The sequence below is a fragment of the Hydra vulgaris genome, chromosome 03 (assembly GCF_038396675.1).
Source record: "Hydra vulgaris chromosome 03, alternate assembly HydraT2T_AEP".
Classification (NCBI taxonomy): domain Eukaryota; kingdom Metazoa; phylum Cnidaria; class Hydrozoa; order Anthoathecata; family Hydridae; genus Hydra; species Hydra vulgaris.
This window is the reverse complement of record NC_088922.1, coordinates 48,362,348-48,381,362: the sequence shown is the minus strand read 5'-3', so window position 1 is coordinate 48,381,362 and position 19,015 is coordinate 48,362,348. Positions and strand designations below refer to the sequence as shown.

General features: G+C 27.2%; 1 protein-coding gene and 1 long non-coding RNA gene across 3 annotated transcripts; both read left to right on the top strand.

Annotated features, from left to right (window-relative positions):
• The first annotated feature begins 368 nt into the window (after positions 1 to 368).
• On the top strand, positions 369 to 1,057 carry LOC136077760 (uncharacterized). Its single transcript, XR_010637257.1, has 2 exons — positions 369 to 546; positions 913 to 1,057. It is a non-coding gene; the product is annotated as an uncharacterized LOC136077760 (long non-coding RNA).
• Positions 1,058 to 10,962: 9,905 nt separating this feature from the next.
• On the top strand, positions 10,963 to 18,345 carry LOC136078232 (uncharacterized). 2 transcript variants are annotated; one of them, XM_065793497.1, is made up of 3 exons: positions 10,963 to 11,006; positions 11,107 to 11,255; positions 14,297 to 18,345. In XM_065793497.1, exons 2-3 carry the CDS (start codon positions 11,111 to 11,113, stop codon positions 18,160 to 18,162), a joined length of 4,011 nt encoding a protein of 1,336 aa, XP_065649569.1. In that variant the 5' UTR covers positions 10,963 to 11,006; positions 11,107 to 11,110; the 3' UTR covers positions 18,163 to 18,345. The 2 variants fall into 2 exon arrangements, with proteins under 2 accessions (XP_065649569.1, XP_065649570.1); XM_065793498.1 differs by lacking the exons at positions 10,963 to 11,006; positions 11,107 to 11,255 and adding an exon at positions 11,704 to 11,909.
• The last annotated feature ends 670 nt before the right edge of the window (positions 18,346 to 19,015 follow it).

Genomic DNA, 19,015 nt, shown 5'->3' with positions numbered 1-19,015 from the left:
TTAATTTCCTTCCTAGTTTAAGTTTAGCGTTTCTTTTTTCAGCACATTTATAAAATGTTTGAAAATCATATAAACATCTAAACAGTCGTGGTCAAGTTGTCAAAAAATAAAATTATTTGCGTGGTCATCAATAGCGCTCGATCGCACGCCATTGATGTCCAAGCCTGAACTCCTAATTTCATATCTGAAATAAAATATTTTTTTAAAGTCATTTTATACAAAAATATTAAAAAATAAAAAATACTTAATATCAAGGTATTAAGCAAATTTGGCGGATTAGCAAAATTGAAATATTAAACATTTCCAAATGTAGTCTGGTTTTATTTTTATTTATTTTTATTATATAATAAACATTTTTGTTACCAAATTTTTAGAATTTTAATACAAAGTAATTCATTTGCTCACTCGAATAGCAGTGGAAGATAGTGGATATATGATACACATAAACACAAACATTCTGCATATCATGTACAGAAATTTGATAATTTGGAGGATTTTTAGATTTTTGATAATCAACTTTCTGACATAGCAAAATGTTTTCTTTTGGTAAGTAACAAATCTATTAATACACTTTTTTGAGCACGTTCGTAGTATATATTGGTATAAATTATAACTAAATAAAAGTTTTTGATTTAGTACAAAGTGAAAAATCATTCTTTTGTCAGTTAAAATGGTGAGGCAACCTATTAGCTGCTTGTCAGTAGACGATGAACTATATATTTGAAGTTATTTAAAAGAAGTGCTTTATTTACTGCATTAAGTTTGCCAATTAACTAAGGAAATCAGAGATCGGTTTTGATATAATATAAAAATTTTAACGCTATTAGCCAAATTATTTTGTTCTTGCTTTATAAAAAATATTTTTTTAATATATATAATTGTATAAAGCTAATAAATTTTATGTTACTTTAGATAGCATGCCAAAGTATACACTAAATGAGGTGCACCACTCTTTTGGTAATCTTTTAAAACATGCTTTCGACAGATAAGATGGTAGTGGTATGGCTGTAAAGCAAAAGGAGAATAAGATTTTTATAATAATAAATCTCAATCTTGATCTTTTATGAGTTGTTTTTTATATTTATTTTTTGTTGATATTGAAACTAAACGGTGTCTAAGTATTTCAAAAAGAAAGTTTTAAAAATACATTTGTGTACAAGTTTTGGTTCAGAATAGGCTTGTAATTAGGTTTTTAAAAGTCTAATTTGTACTTTCAATTTAAATTCTAATTTGTAATATAAATTCTGTTATCAAGTTTTGATATACAGCGTACGTTCGAATTTGGACGTACATCAGTATTTCCAATCTGAACCAAATCTTAAATAAAATTGTATGTTTCGTCCGAACGTCTTCTGTACATACAATGAACGTACTCGTGCCCGATGGGTAAGGGGCTATCCTACATTATGTACGCAAAAATCTCCAGATTTGGTCCCTCTCCCCCTGTTACACCTGCACATTTTTATACTCCCTCCCCCCATGCGCGCAATTGCTTGGGGGTCTTACCTCCCCCTCCTCCTTATCCTCCTATATATTTTAAACTATATTATATATATAGACTCTACATAAAAAAACTGGTTTTCTTTTTAAGTATTTCTTTGTTGATGTAAGCAACTTTTATAATTAAAATGTCTATATTGTTTTATAAGCTTCTGCATTATGAAGGTTTTATTCCGACAAAATTCAATTTTCAAATTTCGAAAGATGAAAACCACACTTTAAAACAATTAAACTATGTTTTAATTGTTTTAAAGTATGGTTTTGATCTTATCAAAACGTTTGCGTAAGCACATTTGTTGAATCTTCCGCCCCTCTCCCCTCCCTCCTTACGCTGTACGGAAATGGTTTCCCCTCGGTGCGTACGTAATATATGAATGAACATAAACAAACATTTTTTGTAATAAGTTTATGATGGTGTAAAACTGTTGGCAATTGTTGTAAAAAAAAAGAAGATGTAAAACAACTTTACACCATCTAATGTTAGTATAATGTTGGTAATAATCTGAAATATAAAACACCTTTTAAATTAACGGTGTGAAGTTGCATTATAAAAAGTGTGAAACAGCTTTGCACTATTTTGCGAAACACCGTTAAATAGAGCGGTTTTATGAAAAATACCGTTATGTAAAACAGTGTAAAACTTTAATTACAAAATTTTAAAAAGTTGTAAAACACCCTTACACCGTTTTATTAAAAGGTGTAAAAGAAGAAAAACTTTACAATATTTAATTTTTACACCTTTTTGAAATGATGCAGTGAATAAAAAAAGGTTTTACTTTACACCATTTTATAAAAAATTGCACCAAAACGGTGTAAATTTTTGCTAAACTAACTATCAAAAAGCAGCTTTTAAGGTAATAAACACCAAAACGTTGTAATTTTACACCTTTCAATTAAGAGTGTACGTATATACATACATACATACATACATACATACATACATACATACATACATACATACATACATACATACATACATACATACATACATACATACATACATACATACATACATACATACATACATACATACATACATACATACATACATACATACATACATACATACATACATACATACATAAATACATACATACATACATACATACATACATACATACATACATACATACATACATACATACATACATACATACATACATACATACATACATACATACATACATACATACATACATACATACATACATACATACATACATACATACATACATACATACATACATACATACATACATACATACATACATACATACATACATACATACATACAGCTTTTGTGCAATTTATTGTTTGTAGAATTTCATTTTGCCCAAGCAATTATAATTTTATTATAAGTTTTAAAAATGAGTTTTTTAAACTGTCATTGTTAAGATAAAAATATCTTTATTGAGAGAAATAGTAAATGGCCCAATAAAGAGGCTTCGTTTAGATATTGTTTTACGGTAAGCATAACTATTTGATGTTATAAGGAATATAGTCAATAATAAACTATGGAATATTTTTAAAGAATAAAGACGGCTAATCCGCATTTGACACATTTCAGTCGGCAGATTTTTAGTTTTGAGGACTTTTTTTTATCCCCCTCATTTTATTCCTAGAATTGTCCCTAGAAAGTTGTAGATTCATTATCTACAGATCATACGTTTTTGTACAAAATATACAATGTAGTAGCCACTGGGCCAATTTTGAGACTCAAATTGGCCCACTCATTTATTAAAGATGATTGAATCTTGCAAATAGACTACTTTGAAAGAACTAACAAATAAATCCGGCTTTCTTAGAAATATAAAATTTTGATAAACCTTTTTTATAGCAGACAAGGGATTTGTCATTAAAGATGAGCTTGCCAAGAAAGAAGCAAACCTTTAAATTCCAGTATTATATGAAGGAAAACAACAATTTAGTCCGCTTGATAGTTTTTTTGAAGTTGGAACTTCAAAAAAACTATCAAATCTAAAAAAAAATACTAACCGCATTATCGACTAAATGAAAGATTTTAGATTTTTACTAATGTGTCAATCAGACAAATTGATATATTAGATAATGTATTGTAATATTGGCCGTTGTTAATTTAAACAAAGGTATGATAAGGTAATGCTCATTTTTCAGGAAAAAAAGTTATCAAATAAAAATTTTATATTGGGTAAAAACCTTTTTAAATTTGTTTTTTTAAGTTCTTCAGTTCGATTTGGATAGTTTGACATCCTATATTGTTTCTTTTGTTGTTACTATTGAAACCACAAGAAAATCTTTCTGTCTTGACCTTTATTTTATTGATAAATTTATCTAAATTTTATTTTAAAATATTTATATATTTAAAATGCGAAACGACTTGTAAACCGCCAAAAAAGTCAATAGAAAAATTCTTAAATCACTTCTAGAATATTATTTTAAAAAATTCTTTAGAAAAAAAGAGAACTTATATTATCATTATGATATACAACTCAAAACTATTACAATCGCTTGTTTCGACATGGTGTTATTCCCCGTAATAAACAGACCAACACGAAATATACAAGTATGAAAGGCACAAATATACATAAAAAAAAAAAATAATAATAATGAATTAAGAAAAGTCGACTTTTAAAATCCCTTCATTAAAATCCCTTAATCATGCAAATTCCATGTTTTACAATTTCCATAACAATTTTTTAAACTCGTATGAAAAACACTTCGCAAAGGAAACAAAAACTATTTAGAAAAAAAAATTTACAATGGTTTAGTAAAGGCCTGAAAAACTTCAAAGCGAAAATACGTTTATAGATATTTTTTTATTTCTTTACGATAAACACTTCCCCAAAGTAATAAAAACAATTAAATTTAAAGACATAAATTCACCTTGGTTGAGTAAAAGTCTTAAAAAATCACTAAGCGGAAACAACGATTATATATAAAGTACCTTAAAAAAAGTGCGATAAAACAAAATCGGAATACAAAAATTATGCAAGTCTCTTTGAGAAACTTATAAAAAAACCGCTAAAGCTAGTTATTATGATAAACTACTTGAAAGGTGTCAAACAGATTCTAGGAAAACATGGCAATTATTAAATGAAATTATTGGTAAACCAAAAATTAACAAACCGTGCTTTCCTAAACCTATAAAAATCAACCACAAAACAATTAATGATGAAAACGTCATTGCAAATGAGTTTAACAACTTCTTTGTTAATATAGGATCTAAACTTGCATCCCAAGTTCCTAGTGTAAATAAATATTTTGATAAATATTTAGATCGTAATAAAAATGAATTGAATAACGAAAAACTAACCATGTTAGAATTTGACAATGCTTTTAAAAGCCTAAAACGAAACAAAGCAACCGGAATCGACGATATTATTAGCAACATTATAATTAATTGCCAAAACGAGCTTAAAGTTCCTTTATTTAAAATATTTAAACACTCCTTAAAGGCAAGTATCTTCCTGAAAAACTAAAAACTGCAAAAGTAAGACCTATTTTTAAATCAGGAGATACAAGTGAAATAGGCAATTACAGACCAATATGAATACTACTTACCAATATCAATACTTTCTACATTCTCTAAGATACTTGAGAGAATTATGCACAATAGAGTATATACTTTTTAAAAAAAAAATAATTTTATTTACTCCAAGCAATTCGGCTTTCAAAAAAATACATCAACTGAGCACGCAATCCTTCACCTAGTTGATGAAATAAAAAACTCTTTTACAAACGGAGAAGTTACATTAGGTGTATTCATAGATCTCTCTAAGGCTTTTGATACAGTCGACCACAAAATATTATTATCAAAGCTTAACATGTATAGCATAAGGGGTAGAACGAACAAATGGATAAATTATAAACGAACTGTGCGTAGAAATGAATCAAGAATTAGAAAAAAATTTCTGGATGGTTTAGGGCAAATAAACTTTCTATTAACTCAAGTAAAACGAAGTTTTCTTTATTTCATCCTTCTTATAAAAAAAAAGAACTCGAATCTTCTCTTCCAAAATTGTTTATTGAAAATATAGAAATATTTAGAGATAATGTTACTAAATTTTTAGGTGTTTTTATTGACGAAAATCTAAATTGGAATAAACATATCGCCTATTTAGGTAGTAAAATATCTAAAAGTGTCGGAATAATATACCAATCACGCCATTTATTGACAATGTAAAGAGGTTCTTGATGATAAGACCTGTTGGTCTTCTGCAAGTTTCCCGCGTTCTTCTTACAGTTCGTATTACAGAAGTTTGTTTATTATTTATGTTTGTGATTATTTATATTTGTATGTATATTCAATCTTAACGAATCTTTATTATGTAATCACGAAATTGTATACTATGGAACAAAAATAAACAAAAAAATGAAACAGGGACTATACGATAGATATCTAAAAGCTAAATGCATAAAAACTAAAAAAGAGTAACCTAACTAAAGGTTTGTATATATATTTTTTGGCCTATAAATTAACTTAAAAAAAAGAGAAACTAACATTTAAGGAATTTAACACAGCTTTTAGAAGCTTAAAACGAAATAAATCTCCAGACTTAATAGCATAAATGGCAAGATTGTTGTTAGCTATTATAAGGAATTAAAATTGCGTTTATTAAAAATTGGTTAATGTTTATTGAAAGTGGGTGTTTTTCAAAGCAGCAAAACCTTAACCAATATTTAAATGAAGTAATAAAACCAATACTTGTATTTATGAACCAATATCAATACTTTCCATTTTTTCTAAGATATTTGAACAAATTATGTTTAATATATTTTATATCTTTTTCAAAGATAATGATTTATTTTATTCAAAACAGTTTGGATTTCAGACAAACACTTCATTTGAACATGCAATACCATTATTAATTTAAAAATTTAAAAATTATTTTGCAAACGGAGAATTTACTTTTGGTGTATTTATTGACCTCTCTAAAGCGTTTAACACAATGGATCGCAAACTGGTGAAAAACTAAAACTCTATATCCCAGTGGACACAGGACCTAAAAAAGACGTCTTTTGAACAATCAAAAGACGGCCAAAACGTTGAAAAGACGCTCAAAACGTTCAATAGACGTTCAAAAGACGTTTGCTTTACGTTCCATGCCTTCTAGGATATGGTAAAAAAAAAGGCATATCAAACTGGTGGATAGCAGAATATCTTAGTAAATGTATGCAATCTATGTATTATGGAAATAATAAGCATAAATTCATCTCTAATTTTTTGTGGAGTGCCCCCTTTATTATATTATATTTGCTAACGTGACGCTAAAACGCTATATTGGGCCTAACGTAACGCTCACTTTTTAAAACATGCACAAAGTCAACATTACCAATACCAACAAAACTGTCAACGCAACGCCTTTTTTTCTTAAAAAAAAGTTTATGCTTTCTTTTTTTCTTAAGTAAAGATTTAATATAACGGACACAAACTTTTTGTTCATTTTAAATAATCTTAGACTCGCCATAGTACATATTGACTCTAATAAAAAAGTTCAATGGCAAAATATTTTTCACTTTACCATCCTATTAATAAAATCACATTTAAAAAAAAATTTGAATCTCTGTTTGACAAAGTTTTTTGATTTTTCTAAATTAATTTGTTTATGAGTGAGTCTGGATGTGACAAAATTAGTTAAACATAAAATTAATAATAATCGTATTTCCCGAGATACAACTGTACTCAATATATAACATTTACTAGTTCAAAAATATTATGTTACAAAACGTCATGTTACATCACATAACATACATATATTACATAATGTTACACTATGTTAACTTAAAAGTCTCTAACAATCGCAAAAAACACTAGTGAAAGTGAACAGTAGAACGTTTTTTTCTTATATGAAGTTTATCAAACACTAGATATAGTTACTTATCATTCCTGCATCCCATTTCCATGGAAACTTTTCACTATTGCAAGAGTATCCTGATTAAAAAATTCTCCTTTATCTTCATTCATTTCACCCAAATTTGGTACTAAAAGTTCCCAGTGAACAGGTAATGCAGCTTTATTAAAATTCTGTATTTCAAATCTGGGTACCGTACAAATTACCAAACAAATTACCGAACAAATTACCAAACAAATTACCAAACAAATTACCAAACAAATTACCAAACAAATTACCAAACAAATTACCAAACAAATTACCAAACAAATTACTAAACAAGTTGCCGAACAAATGTTTCGTTCCATTGTAGTTATCACTCTTATTGTTACCAAACAACAACAAAAAATTAACAAAGTATCTTAAACATACCATGATGGTATGTTGGTTCAAAATCATTTTCCAAAACAAAAAAATTAATTCAACTTTGCTATTCACTTATTCGATGCCATGTAAATTTTTAAATTATCTTAGTATAAAGTAGTGTTAAAAAAAAGTCAATTGGTCCACTTCATCAAAAATGGAACCATCTAGTTCGTCTAATAAACTTTAAAGATTGTTATTTGGCTCATGCTCAAACCTCTTTTATGCAAAATCAATCTTCTTAATTTATATCAATTAAATGTTTTTAATATTCTTTGCTTTATGTTCAAATGTAAGATAAATCTAAGCCAGCACACCTTTTCAAAATTTATATGCAATAAAGCCTAAAAACAATATGACATAAGAAATGACAATCTTATTCATCAACATTGTTAGTATATAAATTTTGGAAAACCTCTTCTATCATATTGCGAAGCCTTTGGAACCAATTATCATAGCTATTTTTTGGAACTATTTTTTGGAGCTATTTTTTGGAACCATTATAATGAAACCTATAGTTTTAAAAACCTATAGTATAAACTATAGTTTTAAAAATCTTTATTTTTCGCAAAGTTGGAAATTTCCTACTTTCAAAAATAAATTAAAAAATATTATATTCTCATTTGGTAACATATTCGAATTTTTTTTTATCTCGATCTTCTTTTACAAGTGCTTCCTGATTTTTTTTATTTTTGCAAATGTTTTTTCCTAAATCTCTTGGTTTTTTCCAAAATTCCTAAACTTGGTTAAAAATTTTTTGTATCGTTAAACAGAATTTTCTATTTGAAATACTTGGTTATATTTGTATTTTGGTGTTGAGCGGTTCTTGATGACATAATCTTAAGATCATTTTCGAGCTTCCGTGTTCTTATATTTTATGCACAACAACATTATACCGGAATATATTGTGATAAGAACAATAAAAATTCCCAGGCAATCAAAAACAATTTTCTACAATAAATCAGATTCTCTTGCTTGAAATTGTGAACTTATTGGAGAAAACCCAGATCTTACAGCTGTTGTCGAAACTCACACAAACTGTCATGAGCGCAATATGGAACAGCTGAAATTATTATATTTTAAAAACACCCAAATAGAGCTAAAGGCATTGATCAAGTTGATAATTAGGAATATTAAGGATATTTTTATTTTAAAATATATACATCAAGCTCGTAGAAACACTAGAATATATTTTGTAAACTTTTTTCATATCAGTAATTTATTTTGTCAAATAAAGAATGGGACTCTAAAACTAAACATATAATTTAATCTTTAACATTGGCCTAAAATAAGATCTATATGTTTAAGTGAAGAATTCGTTTTCGCTCGCTCTCTCTCTCTCTCTCTCTTTTTATATATATCTAATACGTTAGTGTATTTCAGAAAAAGAGTGTTGAATGTCCTTAAAGAATAGAGTAATGATAAATTCGTAAAGTTAGTTATTACTGATAATCCTGCTAAAAGAGAAACTGGTTGTAAAAGCTCAATTTAGATGTTTTGTGATTTTTTACTAATTTTTTATATGTGTGTATATATATATTATATATATTTCACCGTTTGACAATAAATACAATAACAAAATAAATAAATAAAAATTTACATGACAGGAGCAAGAAGAAAACTATAGTTTCTTATCACCAAGCCCCGTAATATATACCATACATAGTATAGCTTTTAAAAACCGCGTAAGATAATAAAAAATCTCTTAAAAATTATGTTTAAATAAAGACAGAAAAAATAATAATAAATAAATAAATAAATAAAAAAATTTCGATTTTTTTTACTTAATCCTCCTATTTCTTTCTTTTTTAAATTTATTTTTAGATTGAGAATATTTAAGAAAAAAAACAAAAAAATAAAAAAACAACAACAAAAAAACAAACAAAAACAAAAAAAACAACATAGATAACAAAAACAAAAAGATAAAAAGTGAATGCACACACTCACATATAAATACATGCCAAACAATTAGGGGTACTTTTTACATAAGATTTCAAAAATATATAGTATAAACTTTTTTACATCCTCGGTAATAAACAAATGATAAAATTAAATCGTGTAAAAGTTTACAATAGAATTTTTTTTTTTTTTTAATGTGTAAATATAAACTTAATAAATCAAATCATAAGAGTACTCTTATTTAACGCCTAAGAAGAAATTTAATTCATTGTCGTTTATTAGAAGAATATGCCTCAGTTTTGTTTAAAATTGGTTAAGCGAAGAGAGTGTTTTAAGATCATCATTTGAAATTGTATTCCATAAATTAGGTCTTTGATTTGTGATTGAGTATTTAGTGGTTGAATAATAGGTTTTGGATTGGCTAAAGTTATGTTTTGAGAACCTTGTGCTGTATATATTTTTTAAATATTAGGTAAAATAAAGATAGTGTCGTTTTTTTATCAAGTTTAAACATAAATATAAGAATTTGATGAAGATTTATTTTGAAAACATTTAATATATTGAGTTTACTAAAAAGAATTTTTGTATGGGAGAGTCGATCTTTATTTGTAATAATCCTAATAGCATGTTTTTGTTTGCAGAGAAGTTTATTTATTTTTGTAACGTTGGTGCTGCACCAAGCAATATTTGCATAGTTTAGATTACAATGTATTAATGAAAAGCATATGTACTTCAAACAAGATTGGTTTAAAAACTGTTTAGCTTTATACAGTATACCAATATTTTTTGAAATTTTATTCTCAATTACATTTATACGTTCTCTCCAATTAATATTTTCATCTAGAATTACGCCCAAGAATTTTAACAATACCTCTCTTTTTTATTAAATTATTATCAATAATATATATATATATATATATATATATATATATATATATATATATATATATATATATATATATATATATATATATATATATATATATATATATATATATATATAATGTTATGAATACATACGTATTCAAAAGTTCCGGAATATACTTATGCTTTTTCTCAGGAAATCTTGATAATATAACAAAACCAATGGTACCACTTAAATCAGAATACCTAAATTATGTAAGAAACGTTAAAAACTTAATATAAACAAAAATGTTGTTTCATTAGGTAATTTAATATAATTTACGAATAATATATTTTGTACGGATAGTATATATTTTTTAATATTAAGTATGAAGTTTCCTTAACTACAAAATAACTGTGGTTACGTATATTTGAGCAGGAAATTATTTGTCCTGAAATATTGCCCATCAATTTTTATATATAGAGTGCTTTTTATTGTATTTCAAATCACATCAACCGAAGTACTTGAAGGTAGTAATGGAAGGAAACACTGCTTTTAATGATTTTTATGTTTTATTCAAACTACTTTAAAGTAATTAAAAAGTTTGATTTTGATTATGTTTAATTTTAGCTTCATGATGTATTCAACGCAACTATTATTTTACCTGTTATCCTATATATCCATTGTAAAAGGTTATATACGCATTGATAAAAATTTTTTTAACGATGAAAATAATTATTGGTCACAATCCGGCAATAGTATAAACAAATGGAGCGATGGTAAGAAACTTTTAACTAAAACAAAATAGTAATTAAAATATCATTTTAAATAACAATAATAAAACGGCAAAAAAAATTACCTAATCCTCAATGTAAGTTTTTGACTTCCGTTCGCGTAAATACTCAGTCAGATGTAAGCATAATTTTATTTTAGACGTCAGATGTAAGGGATCAAGTACATACGCTCGGAGGGGAAGTGTGGGTCTGAATATAGCGTATATGAGATGGGAGGGCAGTGGGTCAATTATAAAAGAAAGGAGACCTTGAACTAAAAAAAATATCATAAAATGTTAGATAAATAGGTTAAAAGTGGAGGTACTTTTAGGAAGGTGGAGGGTACTCAAAAAAGCGTATTGCAAAATACTGGGGGGGGGGGGGTATACAAAAAGAGCGTACGTACTTTATGGACAAGCATAATTTTATTTACTAAGCAACGCTTTAGCAACTCAAACAGTATCTTACCAACGGGCAAAATATTTTCAAACATTATGCAGGCGCAATCCGATTCGCTGAGTTTGAAGGACGAGCATGTGCCCATTCGTTTAGCATATAATAATCGTCAAAACAAGCAGATTTTTAAAATAAATATCAATGTTATTGTAGTAATGATAAACTAAGTTTATCAATAGAAGTCTTGTGTTATTATCAATACAGGTAAATCGCTTATTTTAGTACTATTCAGAGTATTCATAAGGTGTTGAAATCTATTTTTACAAGAAAATTTTTACTCGTAAAAATTACAAAACTCCAATAAAGTTTATCTTGGCAATGGGGATGTTGTTAATTTAACAAAATAGAAGCAACAAATGTATGTGTTAAAGTAAATTTTAAAAAATTTATAAAAGTGTTTTTCGTAAAGCGTAGTTTCCTTGGTTTAGTAGCATAATAATACTAAGTTTATTTGTAGTTTTACCAAATTACTGGTGAAGAACTTTATTTATACTTATTAATTATAAATAGTTTAACTTTTGAGTTTTTGCAAAATGAATGTTTGTACTGATGTTTAAAAAACTAGCTTACATGTTAGTATATGAACTCCGAGAAGAACTATTTTTATATTCTGTTTCAACCTTAATTTTAAGAAGGCTGAAATATTTTCATTACATAACTCTAATAAAACATCCTTAAAACTTTAAACATTTTGTGAAAATTTAGAAAATTTGGCAAGCTACATTAACTCATATATATATATATATATATATATATATATATATATATATATATATATATATATATATATATATATATATATATATATATATATATATATAAATTGGATATTAATACTGTTTGAAAAATTAGCAGAAGAATTTATGTTTGTCTACTAAACAGTAACTTTTTGTACAGTTAACTGTACTAACAGGTAAGTTACTTTATTTATATCATTTTTTTTTTGCTTGCTTTTATTGTCAATGCTTATACTTAACTTGTTAATTATTAATAAAATCATTAACAATAAAAGCAAGCAAAAAGTATTTTAGTAAAGTCAAATAAATAAATAAATAAATAAAAGTGGATTATGGGCCATTATCATTATATCAAATCAAACCAAATATATTTCGAAATAGTTATAACATTTCAAGGAAATTTACAATAGTACAAGTACTAATATAAAGTAAATACCTGAATATACAACATAACCTTATAGTCAATGATGAAAATAGTAATAGTAACTGATAACAATAATACTAATTATATAATAATGATAATAATAACAACAATAATAATAACAATAATAATTAAAATAGTAACAATTATAATAAAAAGACAATTTCATAAATAAGGACAAAACAGCAGCAACAAAAATTTAGTGAATAATGACAGCGACAACAAACATTTAGTAGAAGAGAATGGTTGAATGAAAAGAGATAAATAAATAGATAGATAAATAAAGAATGCCAAAATATTGGTACTAATATTAATAATATTGGCAATAAAAAAAATTTCAAGTGGATTATATTTCCAGTTTATAAAAGTGGATTAAATTTCAAATTTATAAAAGTGGCCATTATATATGCCATATTCATCAACAAAAAAAAAAATGGTTGTGGCACTTTTTTGTAGTGTAATAATGGAAAAAAAAGTGATTAAAAAACCCAAATTAAATGGTAAAAATTAAACAAACTAATAGAAATAGAGTTTTACAAATTGAAGAAAAAACAATAAAACTATTAGCAAACATAACAGTCAGTTGTCATCATGACAACTGACTGTGATGACAGTCATGCTATGTGTTTTTGTTTAGCCTAAAATGGCTTTTGCTGGGTTGTAACCTTAATGGATTAGTTAATAGTAAAAAATTATATTTTTGTATTAAAATTATCCATGAGATATCCACAAAAATTAAAAAAAAAACATGCTTAACTTAATTGATTAAACCAAAAAATCATTATGAATTAAACTTTTTTACTCTTTATTTTTGAATTGGTTTTACTACAATATTTCATGGGAGTATAGATACCCTCATTATGAGGGAGTATAGATACCTTCATTATGAGGGAGTATAGATACGTTTATCATGAGGGAGTATAGATACCCTCATTATGAAGTATAAAATTTAGATAAAGATTTAGATTTATGTTGTACTTGATAACGAGAGTAAAATTAAACTCTTAAAATTTATACAGACTATTGATTTTTAGAAATAACATGTCTTTCTCTGAAAGACATTTCCTATTACTTTTTTTCCAAAACTGTCATAAAATTTTAAACATTTTAAAAATTTAAACAATTTAGAATTTTAAACATTAGTTTTTATTTGATCTAATTTTAATAATTTGATGTTTAATAAACTAGCTTAAAAGTGTTAAAAGAATTTTTTTTCTTTCTTTCTTCTTAGTAATGACTTTAATTACAAAGTTCACATAAAATTTTAAGTTTTGGTCATTGATATTTTAACCTTTGTTATTAAATCATTAGTACTACCTTAACAATAGCTTAAACATTAAAATTTAATTTATAAGAGTAATTAAAAAATAGTATAATTAAATATTTTTCATATTATTAAAAATAGTTTTTATTATAGCCATTACTTTTCTTAGAAAATGAAAAAAGGACATATGAAGTTGTTAATCAGCCTATGTGTGGTAATCTACCATTTGATGACAGTATTTACTTCTGCAATAATGGTAAAAAATACAATAAACAACTTTATCAGATGTGTGGAAGCGACGTAATATTGAAAAGCTCCTACCATTGCAGAGGAGGTAAATCATACCCAAAATCTGAATACAGCCTTTGTGGAAATGAAATTTTTGAAATTAAAAAATACTTTTGTTATAAATCTAAAATATATGAAAAAATAACTAATGAATTATGTGGTGATGAACTAATCTTAAAGTTAACAAACTTTTGCTTCAAAAGAAAGTCATACCTTCAATCAAAATTCATTATTTGCAGTGACAATGTGTATGATAAAAGCATTAACTTCTGCTTTAAAGACAAAGTTTACAGCACAATTGATAATGAAATATGTGGTGACGTTGTTCATTTGAAAACTGATTGCTTTTGTAACAACAATAAATCATACAAAAAGAGTCAGTATAAGTTATGTGGATCAAATGTTTACCAAATAGCTACACAATTCTGCAAAAACAATTTAGTGTATTTAATCAACTTGTACGAAGAGTGTGGTGATGGAGTAAGCGAAAAAGCAACACAGTTTTGTTTTGAAAATCAAGTATTTAACATCTTGTCGCATGCAGTCTGTAAAAATAAGGTTTACAAACTCATTGATTCATTCTGCTTTAAAGACATGGTATTTACCAAAATTGATAATGAAATATGTGGAGATCATGTACATTTGATAGCTGACTGGTTTTGTAACAACGATAAATCATACGAAAAGAGCAAATACAAAGTATGTGGATCAAATGTTTACCAAATAGCTACACAATTCTGCAAAAACAATTTAGTGTATTTAATCAATTTGTACGAAGAGTGTGGCGATGGAGTAAGCGAAAAAGCAACACAGTTTTGTTTTGAAAATCAAGTATTTAACATCTTGTCGCATGCAGTCTGTAAAAATAAGGTTTACAAACTCATTGATTCATTCTGCTTTAAAGACATGGTATTTACCAAAATTGATAATGAAATATGTGGAGATCATGTACATTTGATAGCTGACTGGTTTTGTAACAACGATAAATCATACGAAAAGAGCAAATACAAAGTATGTGGATCAAGTGTTTACCAAATAGCTACACAATTCTGCAAAAACAATTTAGTGTATTTAATCAATTTGTACGAAGAGTGTGGCGATGGAGTAAGCGAAAAAGCAACACAGTTTTGTTTTGAAAATCAAGTATTTAACATCTTGTCGCATGCAGTCTGTAAAAATAAGGTTTACAAACTCATTGATTCATTCTGCTTTAAAGACATGGTATTTACCAAAATTGATAATGAAATATGTGGAGATCATGTACATTTGATAGCTGACTGGTTTTGTAACAACGATAAATCATACGAAAAGAGCAAATACAAAGTATGTGGATCAAGTGTTTACCAAATAGCTACACAATTCTGCAAAAACAATTTAGTGTATTTAATCAATTTGTACGAAGAGTGTGGCGATGGAGTAAGCGAAAAAGCAACACAGTTTTGTTTTGAAAATCAAGTATTTAACATCTTGTCGCATGCAGTCTGTAAAAATAAGGTTTACAAACTCATTGATTCATTCTGCTTTAAAGACATGGTATTTACCAAAATTGATAATGAAATATGTGGAGATCATGTACATTTGATAGCTGACTGGTTTTGTAACAACGATAAATCATACGAAAAGAGCAAATACAAAGTATGTGGATCAAATGTTTACCAAATAGCTACACAATTCTGCAAAAACAATTTAGTGTATTTAATCAATTTGTACGAAGAGTGTGGCAATGGAGTAAGCGAAAAAGCAACACAGTTTTGTTTTGAAAATCAAGTATTTAACATCTTGTCGCATGCAGTCTGTAAAAATAAGGTTTACAAACTCATTGATTCATTCTGCTTTAAAGACATGGTATTTACCAAAATTGATAATGAAATATGTGGAGATCATGTACATTTGATAGCTGACTGGTTTTGTAACAACGATAAATCATACGAAAAGAGCAAATACAAAGTATGTGGATCAAATGTTTACCAAATAGCTACACAATTCTGCAAAAACAATTTAGTGTATTTAATCAATTTGTACGAAGAGTGTGGCAATGGAGTAAGCGAAAAAGCAACACAGTTTTGTTTTGAAAATCAAGTATTTAACATCTTATCACATGCAGTCTGTAAAAATAAGGTTTACAAACTCATTGATTCATTCTGCTTTAAAGACATGGTATTTACCAAAATTGATAATGAAATATGTGGAGATCATGTACATTTGATAGCTGACTGGTTTTGTAACAACGATAAATCATACGAAAAGAGCAAATACAAAGTATGTGGATCAAGTGTTTACCAAATAGCTACACAATTCTGCAAAAACAATTTAGTGTATTTAATCAATTTGTACGAAGAGTGTGGCGATGGAGTAAGCGAAAAAGCAACACAGTTTTGTTTTGAAAATCAAGTATTTAACATCTTGTCGCATGCAGTCTGTAAAAATAAGGTTTACAAACTCATTGATTCATTCTGTTTTAAAGACATGGTATTTACCAAAATTGATAATGAAATATGTGGAGATCATGTACATTTGATAGCTGACTGGTTTTGTAACAACGATAAATCATACGAAAAGAGCAAATACAAAGTATGTGGATCAAATGTTTACCAAATAGCTACACAATTCTGCAAAAACAATTTAGTGTATTTAATCAATTTGTACGAAGAGTGTGGCGATGGAGTAAGCGAAAAAGCAACACAGTTTTGTTTTGAAAATCAAGTATTTAACATCTTGTCACATGCAGTCTGTAAAAATAAGGTTTACAAACTCATTGATTCATTCTGCTTTAAAGACACGGTATTTACCAAAATTGATAATGAAATATGTGGAGATCATGTACATTTGATAGCTGACTGGTTTTGTAACAACGATAAATCATACGAAAAGAGCAAATACAAAGTATGTGGATCAAATGTTTACCAAATAGCTACACAATTCTGCAAAAACAATTTAGTGTATTTAATCAACTTGTACGAAGAGTGTGGTAATGGAGTAAGTGACAAATCAAATGAATTTTGTTATGAAAATCAAATATATAATACATTGCTATATGGACTCTGTAAAAGTAGTCTTTTCAAACGTATAGATTCATTCTGCTTTAATGACCTAGTCTACTCCATATACGATAATGAAGTATGTGGAGATGTTGTGCATTCAAAAACCTTATGCTTCTGTTTTAAAAATATGTCGTACAAGAGAAATCAATTTGGTATATGCGGTAATGACGTTTTTAATTTGAGTATCGCAATATGTAATTTGGGAACAATTTACAGTTTAAGCATTTATGAAATTTGTGGTCAAGTCATTCACTTAAAAGCTGATCGATTTTGTTTCAATGAAGTTTCTTATAGAAAAAGTGATTTTAGTATTTGTGCAGGCAACCTTTTTTCAATCAGTTCTTCATTTTGTTATGATAACAAAGTTTATGAAAATTTTTCCTACGAATTATGTGGGAAATCAATCATTTCAAGAATAACAAATTTTTGTAATGATGGAATTTCATATTCTCGTACTCAATATAGAATTTGTGGCAAGACAGTTTACGACGTCAACCTCTTTGTTTGCAGTGGAACAACTTTGTTTGACCTCAAGCTCTATGAAGTTTGTGGAAATGTTATCTATTTGAAATCACAACGTTTTTGTTACCAAGGAACATCATATAACAACCTTCAGTATGGTCTTTGTGGTTCTGTTTTATACAATAAATTAGCATTTACATGTAATGCAAAGAATCAATTGGAAGCTATTGTTTTGCCATATTAATTATTTTATTTTATAGTTGATATATTTGGAGAAGTGTTTATGATTGTTTATGTTGTTGTACTTAAGATTGGGATTTTAAGGCAAACTTTATTTTAAGTACATCCCTATCATATTTAGTTTTTGGTATAATGAGAATGTAAAACCTTTTTAAAATATTTAATCAGAAAACACTATCACTTAAAATTTTGTTTTGTTTTTAAATAGGCATTAATTTTGTTTTGTTTTTAAATAGGCATTAATAGATCCACCAAAATTAATGACATCATTTAATTAGTTTTCACCAAAATTAATGACATCATTTAGTTAGTTTTCACCTCAAGGCTTTAATTGCAGCATTTATTGCACTTTGTTTAACAACTGATTTATAAGAGTCATAAGCTTTAGTAATGCAGCTAAAGTTGGATAAGGGTGGTGGCATATTTATAATGCAGCTAAAGTTGTATTTAGATAGAGGTGGTGGCGTGTTTTTAATGAAGCTAAAGTTGTATTTGGATTAGGGTGGTGACAAATTTCAATAAAAAGGGCGATTGCAGCAACATGAAATTAAACATGACAACGCAATGGCCATATTGCTATACACAGGATAAACTTTTAAAAACTTAATTTATTAGGAAAATAGCAATACTTAAAAGATGTTTTTAAATGAAATAGGGGTTTGGTTTCGTCCCTAAAATACGTCGTGCTTGAAAGAAGGAGGGGGGGGGGAGGTTGGTGGTGAAACGACTCAAGGAAATTGTAACTAAAGAATTATGACAAGAGAGAGGGGGGGGGGTATAAAATGGTCAAAAGTTGTGTGATGTAACTTGTGGGCGACCCTCAGGGATGAAGTTAAAGGGCTTTTTGAGGGGGTTAC

Coding starts and splice junctions, on each gene's coding strand:
- LOC136078232 (XM_065793497.1), top strand. CDS start 11,111: ATGATGTATTCAACGCAACTATTATTTTACCTGTTATCCTATATATCC. Junction 11,256..14,296: donor TATAAACAAATGGAGCGATG/GTAAGAAACTTT, acceptor TACTTTTCTTAG/AAAATGAAAAAAGGACATAT.